This window comes from Propithecus coquereli, unplaced genomic scaffold, assembly GCF_000956105.1.
Source record: "Propithecus coquereli isolate 6110/MARCELLA unplaced genomic scaffold, Pcoq_1.0 Scaffold163, whole genome shotgun sequence".
In the NCBI taxonomy this organism is placed as follows: Eukaryota; Metazoa; Chordata; class Mammalia; order Primates; family Indriidae; genus Propithecus; species Propithecus coquereli.
Window position 1 is genome coordinate 183,966 of NW_012140858.1, and position 10,081 is coordinate 194,046.

A 10,081-nucleotide genomic window follows, 5' to 3' on the forward strand; every position below is an offset into this window, starting at 1 on the left:
GCCTCCCAGAGAGCTAGGATTACAGGCGTGAGCCACCGCGCCCGCCCTCATTTTCACTTTAGTATTAATTGTGTTATGTGGTTGGAGAGAAGGAAGGGTGTGGGTAAACTGAGGCTTGGATTGGTTGAAGACTTGAGTTTCTAGTAAGGGGGGGTTTTAGCAGCCAGGAATAGTGTTAGAATTTTGGGACACGGGTTCGAAAAGCCTAGAACGGACATCAGTGCTCAGTGTGCTGCAGAGGAGAAAGCTGTCCCACATCTAATGATTCTGCACCTCCAGCAGCAGTATGTGAGGGCTGTCATTCTATTTATTCCTTCAAAGTAAACCCCAGACTTTTGACTCCCTCTCAATCCCATTTCGCTTACCTTCTTGACCACGAATCCACTTCTATAACAGCAAATTATTCTTTTGATTCTTGAGAATAGGGTTACCTAAGTGTGGGTGCAGAATTTCATGATTTATCTGAGTGTCTGGTTTGTAACCATCTCTCCTATAAATAATTGTCTTGGCCTTGGCCAGGGGAGGAAGGTGTCAGAAAGCATCTGCATCCCTGATAGTCTAGTGGCTAGTGGAAAAAAAAAGGATCTGAGAAAGTTTCTCTTTCCTGAGAGTCAAGTGGCAGCACAGCCGGCAGCTGGATGGTGGCTCTGGGGCAGGAAGCGAGTTTCATCACCTCTGGGAAATCAGAGGCCAGAGCTGGAGGCCAGGAAATCGGAGGCCAGACCAAGACAACAACTTCTGGTGGGAACCTAGGCAGGGCTTGGCTCCCTGAATGACCAGGCTTGTTAGGAAGAGGACGTTAAGCTTAGCAAAGTGGCCAGTGTGCTGAACCCATTGCCAATAAACTAGGGACTAAGATGAGACAAAGAAAGCCTTCGCACACTCCGTAATAAGGCTGGAGGTAGGGGGTGTGTTTTTTAAACTCTTTTCACGTGGGAGCATCAGGACTTCCTAGATAGGTCAATCTGGTCTTAAAGGAAATTTATCCCTTGTCTCTGATTGATGCTGGGGTGGAATGCAGAGCCTAAGACATTTGGGCATCCACTTCAGACTCTGTTTTTCCCATGGGAACTGGAAGGGAAGGTGTCACTATGTCACTAGGGAGCAGTGGCTGCCCCTTATCCTTCTCTTGTGACTTCTGTCCAAGATTCCTCCCAAGCCCCCGTCCTCCGCTCCTCTTCTCCAGGAGTAACTTGACTCAAGTGAAGATACACGTAAGACCCTCTGAACAGAAGAGAGGCATGGGCAGGCAAAGGATGAGGAGATCCTAAGGTGTGTCTGGTCCCCATGCCCAACACCATGTAACTCCAGACAGTCCACTGGGCCTCCAGTGGTCTAGAAGAAGATATTCTTGTCATCTTTTTTTTTTTTTTTTTTTTGAGACAGAGTCTCACTCTCTTGCCTGGGCCAGAGTGCCGTGGCATCAGCCTAGCTCACAGCAACCTCAAACTCCTGGGCTCAAGCAATCCTCCTGCCTCAGCCTCCCAGGTAGCTGGGACTACAGGCATGCGCCACCATGCCCGGCTAATTTTTTCTATTTTTAGTTGTTTGGCCAATTTCTTTTCTATTTTTAGCAGAGACGGGGTCTCGCTCTTATTCGGGCTGGTCTTGAACTCCTGAGCTCAAGTGATCCACCCGCCTCGGCCTCTCAGAGTGCTAGGATTACAGGCGTGAGCCACCGCGCCCGGCCTCTTGTCATCTTTATGGCAATAACCTTAGTGGATCAGATCATGCCTGCTTGTCTTAGCCCATCCCCCACTGCCAATGGGCAGTGTGGAATCAAAGAGAGCTTGGGGCCCCCTAAAGATGGGCCCCTCTTCTTGGGGGAAACTGCCCATCATAGAGGAATGGCACAGGCTCTAGGAGTGTAAGAAATAGGAGGGCACAGCCTCGAGGGGGGATTTCTAGGGAGGGGGATTTCTGTGACCACGGGGTTATGATATGACTGTGCTGACACCTGACAGCCACCAAGGGTAGCCAGAAGCCACAAGTGCAATAAGGGCCTTGGCTACTGTGAGGTCTGACTCTTCTTCCTTCACACTGAACCTAGCACAGGATACTATCACTCACCCTGATACCTGAGCCGGGAAACCAAAGCCGCATTCAAAAAATTCATAAAACTGTACAAACTGTAAGAATATAGTTTGGAGAATTATTACAGAGAGGGCACACTGTGTAACCATAGCTAGATCAAGATACAGAGCTTTACCGGGATCCAGACACCCCCTCTTCTGTCATTGCCCAATGCCCAAAGGCAGCCACTACTCTGAATTCTTCACCATCAATTAGTTTTGTCTGTTTTTGAACTTTTATAGATGAAATTCTACATAATATATCTTCTACGTCTGGCATCTTCTACTCAACGTGATGCTTATAAGATTTATTTGTGTAGTGGCACTACATTCATTTTCACTGTTATTTTTAGTATTCTGTTGCATGAATGTAACACAATTTATCCATTTTAGCCATGACAAATAGTGCTGCTAGGAACATTCTTGCCCATATCTTTGTGGGGACATCCTAGGAGGCACGTAAGCACTCTGTTGTATAAGTAAAAGTGGGATTGTGGGGTTCTGCTTTAGTAGAAGCTACACAATTTTTGAAATTATACTCCATATATTTCCAATTTATACCGTACCTACAGAGGATGAGTATTCTGGTTGCTTCACATCCTTGACAACACTTGGTATTGCCAATTTTTTTCATGTCAGCCATTCTGGAGGCTTTAGGACATTTAATTTGCTACCTAATTCCATGGATTTGACCTTGGTCAGCTTTCACCTGGACTTTAGCAACAGCTATGTAACTTATGTCTCTCTGTCTCAGTCTTGTGCCTCTTAGGTCCCTTCTTGTCCCTGGAGCTCAAAACCGCGAATCCAGTCATGCCAGCCTTCTTTGTGAATGTCTTCAGTGTTTTCCCACAGCCATAAAATCCAAGCTTCTTACAAGACCTCCTCGACTTTGTCCTGTCTACATCATAAACTCTGAACTCCAGCAACACTTTAGAGTTGGATTTATTTGCTCATTTAACAAACACTTCATGAGGGTCTGCTATGAGCTGGACTTATTGTGAACAAAACAGACAGAATAGCCTCATGGAGCTCATCTGCTAGCAATAATTTTATATTATTGTCGTATTATTAGTCAAATAATTTCTGACACCCACCCATGCTATTTTATAACTCTGCTTCTTCCCATCTGTTCTCACTTGCTCATCTTAATCATTCTTCAAGATGGTTTAACTTTAACTCATGAAGCCTTCCTTGAACTTTTTCTCTGTGATTCCACAGCACTTTGTACATTCCACTGTTAAATAATTGATTTTTGTTATCTGTCTGCTTCATGAGACCAAGGATGGAGGCTGTACCTTAATTTTTCCTTCATATTTTTAGTATCTATCCTAGAGCCTTACACAGAGTAGGTGCTCTATTGATGATTTTAGGCCCGAGTTGAGCTAAGCTGATTTCTGGTCATCGATGTATGGATCCAAGACTCTGGGTAATGCTAAGTTTCAGGGACTAGGTATTACCTGTCTTATTCTTTTGTGTCCAGTTTGCCTAAGACAAATGTTACATTTGTATCTCCCTATCTAGCACTGGGCTTGGCATACAGGAGCTTAATAAATGGAGTTAATGGATGAGGAGCAGGTTACAGATAAGAGCTTATTTCATAAGTAGCTTTTTTTTCAAGAGATATGTATGCAAGGCAATTAGCACACACTTTCTGCCCAGAATGTTTTCTCATTTTAATCTGGCTTGGCTGTGCCTCTCAAAGGCACACTCCACTCTGAAGCATTGGGAAGTGAGTTTGCTTCTCTCTTCTCAATGCCTTCATTTCTCCTGCACTGCTGCCACCCTAGAAATGACTGCTAATGAAAATTGTAAGCTCCAGTTTGCTGAGACTAATGGGATAGGGGGTGGCTGTTCATGCATAACTGAGCCATCTAAGCCCAACATCAGTTTTAAAAAAATATTTTATTATGGACGTTTTTAAACATACACAAAAATAAAGGGACCCCCCCCATTTGCCCGTTACCCGTGTTCAACCAGAAGCAGTTTTTCTTTTTTTTATGCCAAAGACATTTAATCACCTAGAAAAAGTCTATTACTGTTGCTGGGAAACTCAAAAGGCAACTGGAGACAGTGTTCCCTTCCTAACAAATGGACTTTTGAGAGTTTAAATTAGACTTCAGAGTCTGACTAATGACACACTCATAGAATAATTATAATAAAATGCCTTGGCCCGTTGATAGGCAATTTTGGTTGAGTGAATACCGAAGTTATATTTGGACTAGCTGTATGAGAGCTCACCAGTTTTCCAGACATCTATACTTAGTTAAAAACAACAATCACCACAAACAACAAAAAAGCCTAAAGCAACCAACTGGCACAAGACAATTTTTTGGGAATGGCTGTAGAAATGTATGTACAATTTCATAATTTATCATGATATCATATTCTTTTTCTTTTTAAAGAAGGGTTTACTAAGGCATTAAATGCTATGAATAAAATGGAAAATATATGTCTAATAAGAGAAGTTTTAAAAGTACCTCCACCTTCTGGGGAGAGACAGACAATGTTAATTACTGCTTGATCCTATCTTTGCTCCTTGCTTTGACTCCCCACCACCCATCTCTTCCCCAGAACCATCTGCATCATGTTATAGGTGTTTGAACACTTCCCATTTGACTTTCACAAGGCCTTACAATTGCAAGGAGCTCAGGCTTTTAGAGTTGAGCTAACTCAAATCAAGAAGGTAGCTTGAATTTACATGCACTCAAATTCAAGAAAAGAGCCTATAATTTGGGAGGCTGAGGTGGGAGGATCACTTGAGGCCCAGAGTTCAAGACCAGCCTGGGCAACATAGTGAGACCCCATCCCTACAAAATACACACATGCACACACACACACACACAGACACACACATTTATACACACACACAAATTAGCAGGGTGTGGTGGCACATACCTATAGTCCCCGCTACTTCGGAGGCTGAAGCAGGAAGATCTCTCGAGCTCAGGAGTTCAAGGCTGCAGTGAGCTATGATCCTGCCACTGCACTCCAGCATGGGTGACAGAGCAAGACCCTATCTCTTAATCTGTTAATTTTTTTTCTCTATCTATACTGGCCTTTTTCTCAACTTGTTTTAATCATGAGATATCAGTAAAATATCAGTTTACTTTTATTTTCTTGTAGCTGATTTAGAAACTCTGCTTACATATCTGATTCTTTGAGCATTGGTGACACAAATAATGACAAAAGTGCTTTTCTTCTTCCATGTTATGGGCTTACAAACTTTGTTTTACAAAGGATCAGATAATACCAGTTTTAGGCTTTGCAAGCCATTTGGTCTCTGTTGCAACTACTGAAATTTGCCGTTGTTGTGCTAAAGCAGCCACAGACAACGCGAAAATAAATGGGCATTGGTTGTGTTCCAGTAAAAGTTTATTTACAAAAACAGGTGGAGGGTCGGATTTGGCCCTTGGGCTGTAATTTGCCAACCCTTATTCTGTGCTGTCAACTGAAGTTGTTGAGGAGACACCTGAAGCTGCCTGAGAGCTGGGTTCTCAGTACAATGTGGCTTTCTGTGGAAGGGCCAAAGGGGCGTGGGTCTAATGTGGGAATTCATCTCAAGCCACACAGAGAATAGGAAAAATGATTTTGGACTCTGGCCAGAGGAGATGTCATTCTGCCCATTACTGGAAATGTGGGATGGAACTTTGTTCTCAGGGATAAACATGGTTTTGGGGGCTATTCCCATCAGCAGCATATACTCCTGCTCTCGTGTTTCTACTGGAAAATCTGCCCAAATGCCCAGTATTGGGAAAATATGCCTGTTTCTTATATCTCTTCATTTATTTCTCCCCCAGTTTAGAGGTGAGGTTATCTGTTAAACCCAGATAAAGGAATGAGCTCATGCCTACCCTCTGTCTTTTGGGGGATGATCTGCACAAGGGATGGTTGCGCTCTCCTCTCACTGTCCTTCTGGACATAATGTGGGAAGGAGGCCAAGGTCTGCCTTCTACATAGAGGTCTGGAAGGCCATCACCCTCTGTCCTCACTTTTGGGGCTTCATAGTTGTGCAAAGCAGCAATATCTCTATTACCTGGCCAGCTAATTTTCTCCTCTACTGACTCAGATTATACCACAGGTGGGTTACCTCAAGGTCTAGGCTTCAAGGAAATAGTAGGAAGTCTGTTGACATAGGTCCCAGGCATGTTCTTCCATGAGCACAATTTAGCACCACCACTACTTGTAACAAAGGTGATATTTATCTACACAATGCTTTGTGAGAAAAGAGTTAACACCGCAAGTCTAGTTGCTTTCTCCTGGTGTGTCTCCAAGAGAACCACCATTGACCCTTCACCAACTCCCAGAAATGCAGCTCTCCAAATGTTCTTTGAGTTAGTGATTAGTGATTGATAACTTTGTTATACACACCAAGAGTGACGGACCATGCCATGCTGCCTTGTCAAGTTGCTTTGCATAAACATCAATATTGATGATGCGTACCTGGTTTTATTGTTCCAGTCCTGAGTTTCTGTTGCCACTGCTGGTTATGTAGCAATGGCTGTGTAGCAAAACATGTCTACATGACAAGCACCTCCCACCCCCATAATGGCCTTGGTCTCTGAGCTCAAAGGGGTGGCCCTAGGCAGGGTCATTCCACACATGCACCTGAAGGTCATCATAAGAGAGAGAGAGAGAGAGAGCACTCCTATCTGTTCTCTGACAAGGGAGGACACCAGAAGTCTATGCTGGACCTTTCTGGACTGCACCAATGAATATCTTTTCCTGCTGCTTTGCTCTGTATTCTTTGCTGTAATAAATCTTAACTATGAGTATAACTTCCTACTGAGTATATAAGTCCTTTTGACGAATCACTGAAGGAAACATCCCTATATGTCAACAATTTAAAATTCAGAAAAGAAGAGCAGAGCTGGAACTAGGGCGAAAAGTTTAAGGGGTGGGTGCCCAAAACTCAGTAATCAAAATAAATAATGTGTTCATAAATGGTAAATAAAAATTAAATTAAATTAATGCAAAAATCCATGATATGCAAAATATCAAACATTTAAATAAAAGATAAGATTTGACCCTATACTTGCAATATCCTGGCTCACTTGTATCACCCTGGAGAAGAGACACACATGGGCCTTTCAGGCGCCAAAGCTGAGAGCAGCATCTTTAGCAATGGTGCTAAAAGTTGTTGTGCTTGGCCCACTTTCCCTCCATCTCGCTTAGTTCTTGCCCCTCTAGTCAATTTATCTCTGCCAATGCATCAGCTGCTGTGAGGGCTGTTAGGGAACCCCTTTTAGGGATCCATACCCTTCAGAGCCCAGAAGACCATGTGAGAGTTGTATTTTTTTTTTGGTCCCTTGCAGAACCCCTCTGTGTCTAACACAATCCTTGACAGGTTGAGTATTATTGGCTAAGTAACTCCTGAATTTTAACAAGTCATCTTAACAAGATGACTCAGCTTACATAGGTGTTGTAGTTATTCAAAGAGCTTCAGAGGTCTCTCATAAACTTTATTTCTACCTTCATATTTATTTATAAATTTTTAGGGAGATGGGCATGCATTGCTAGATGCTGGGGCCTAATGATAGCTACATTTTATAGTATGTACTAAGTCCAGTGCCAGGCACTTTATATACATTATTGCAAATTTCGTGACAATTGTTCAAGGACAGGTTTTGTAGTCCCTATTGCACACAGCAAAGGAAACTAAGACTCGAGGTGGTTATGATACATTCCCAATGTCACCCACTAGAAAGAGGCAGACTGACCTGGGTTACAACCTACAGTCATGTGACTCCAGAGATGGCAAAAACTAGCTGCAGATAATCTTGTGGGAGATGGATCAAGAACAGTTATTCACGAAGTAGGGCAGCAAGCACTTGGGAAGGTGATTCTCCAGGGACCACCATGCTCCTTACTTGCTATTGTTTTACCCTATTCTTCCTACCTTGCCCTTGAAGCCACCAAATTTGTGACCCCTGCTTCCAATGTCATCCTCTCTCTGGCACACGGTGGTACTGCCTGTTTGGGAATCTTTTAACCTCTGTGCCTACTTTAAGGAGCATGCTGTTGGAAATGACTTTCATGATCTCAACAGGAGCCCTATAGTTAGCAAAAATAAGGGCATGAGCTTCTCCCCACTTAATGTGATAGCTCAGTCCAGCAGATGGGTTCTTCTGAATTATTCACTTGTGAATAATTCATTTATTAGCATCTATGTGCTCCTATCCCATCACTCTCATTAGTGGATCCAAGTGCTTTGGAAAGCCGTTTTACTCTATCAAAGAATGAAAGATGGAGTAAACTTTTCATAGCTGGCTCATATTTTGGCAATTGGCCTAAGCTTGTTAATTCTTTGTTTTTCTTGCTTTCCATACTCAATAGATATACACCAACCATGGGTCTGGAACCAAAGTTACCAAACTAGGGGATCCACTGATGGGCTTCAGAGGGTCACTGAATACCTTAGTATTATCTGAACATTTCAGTTTATGTGCAGATGTTCCTTTGTCTGGAGAGAGAGAGAGTTGATAGTCTTTATTGGATTTTAAGAGGGTCTATAAGTCAAATTTATGAACTACTTACAATAGAATACAATGTAATATTCTGGATACAAAACCAGCCAAGGTCTGGGGACTCCCCTCTGGAAGACACCACAGGAATGAACTTATTTACTACAATTAATCTTCATGGAACATGGTGTGATGTCCTAGATGAAAACACTAAGGAATATAGCAGGAAGAAACAAGCCCACCCTATTGTCACCTATCATTTGCTTTGGCTCTCCTTTGCCTTAAAACCATGACATAATTACAGCCATTCCTTATATCGCATCCTTGCCAAGATGTCCACCCAACCTTCACGTGAAAACTTCCAGCAACCAGGGAATACCCATCATCTACCATGGCCCTAGATCATTGTATATATAACTTCATTTGTTTTAGGTTTTTGAAGTTTATTTATATTTTATATACTTTGAAAATACTTACAATGAGCTGGAATCAAGGGCAAGATAAAATAACGAAAATCATTCAATGATAATATAGTGTGGGGATGGCAGTTGGGGAGGGCCAGGAAACTGTGAGTAAGGGAGGCTACTGCAGCCAAGCCACGGTCATCCTGAGAGTCTTGGCAGCAATGGAACAAAGAGAAACCCAAGGGATTCCCTAATGCTTCTGTAAGAAAGCAGACCATCTTTTTAAGGGAGGCAAGTAACTCTCTCAACTGTGTTCTGACAGGAATTATCATAAGGCTTTTTATGCAATGTGCATTTCAAAGGGCATAGTGGACAAGTGGCTCTGTGCCAGTTGCTTTACCAGAAATGTGAAGACATTTCTTATAACAATCCTTAATAGAAACTGGACTCCAGGCTTTTACTTTTCCAGTAATAATAATAGATACATAGCACTTAACTGCTTTAATAAGTCAATTATCATTTGTGCCATCCCAGATAAAAGAGAGGAGCACAGTTATCAAATTCAAAGAAGTGAATTTGATTTTTCTTGACCCCCAGGAAAACAGTGGATGCCAATGGAAGCTTTCCTGGTCAGTTCTATTGAAAGAGGAAGGAAATTGACATGAACAAGTCTTTTTGCCTGGCTATCCCAAACCTCTTCTGGTTCCAGTGACTTTTCTTGCAGACCGCTGTGAGGTAGAACCCGGGGGGAGTTTCAGAGGGTCATGGCTTAACTACAGCTCTGGAATCAATGGCAGAAGTGGGAACCCTGAAGACCTCTGCAATGTTGCTCAGAAACCAAATGCAGGGGCTGAGTCACAAGAGTAAAAGATTTGCAACACAGTCTCTGTAGAATGTCCTCCTCCTTTTATTGGCTCTTGTCTTTTGCATAGGAGATTGATATTCTTTACCATATAGAGCCAGTATTACAAACTTTTCTGGATATTTTCACATTTTCTAAATTGATTGAGGTATGAATCTGTCAGGAGATATGATTACACGTATAAACAAAGTTTAGAAGTAGACTCATTTGTATAATGTGACCTAAATAGTCTCAAGTTGTTTTTTTTTTTGAACCCCATAACCGGGGTGCGGTTAGCAATAT

The 10,081-nt window shown here is 42.5% G+C and overlaps 1 protein-coding gene across 1 annotated transcript in view; it reads right to left on the reverse strand.

Moving 5' to 3' along the window:
- Positions 1-175: 175 nt before the first annotated feature.
- Positions 176-10,081, reverse strand: part of TXNDC8 (thioredoxin domain containing 8 (spermatozoa)) — a 26,264-nt gene continuing 16,358 nt past the window's right edge. Inside the window, exons 5-6 of the mRNA XM_012641128.1 lie at positions 366-431; positions 176-205 (exon numbers count right to left, since the gene is read on the reverse strand). Coding sequence (XP_012496582.1) covers positions 176-205; positions 366-431 — 96 coding nt within the window. The remainder of the gene's footprint in view (positions 206-365; positions 432-10,081) is intronic.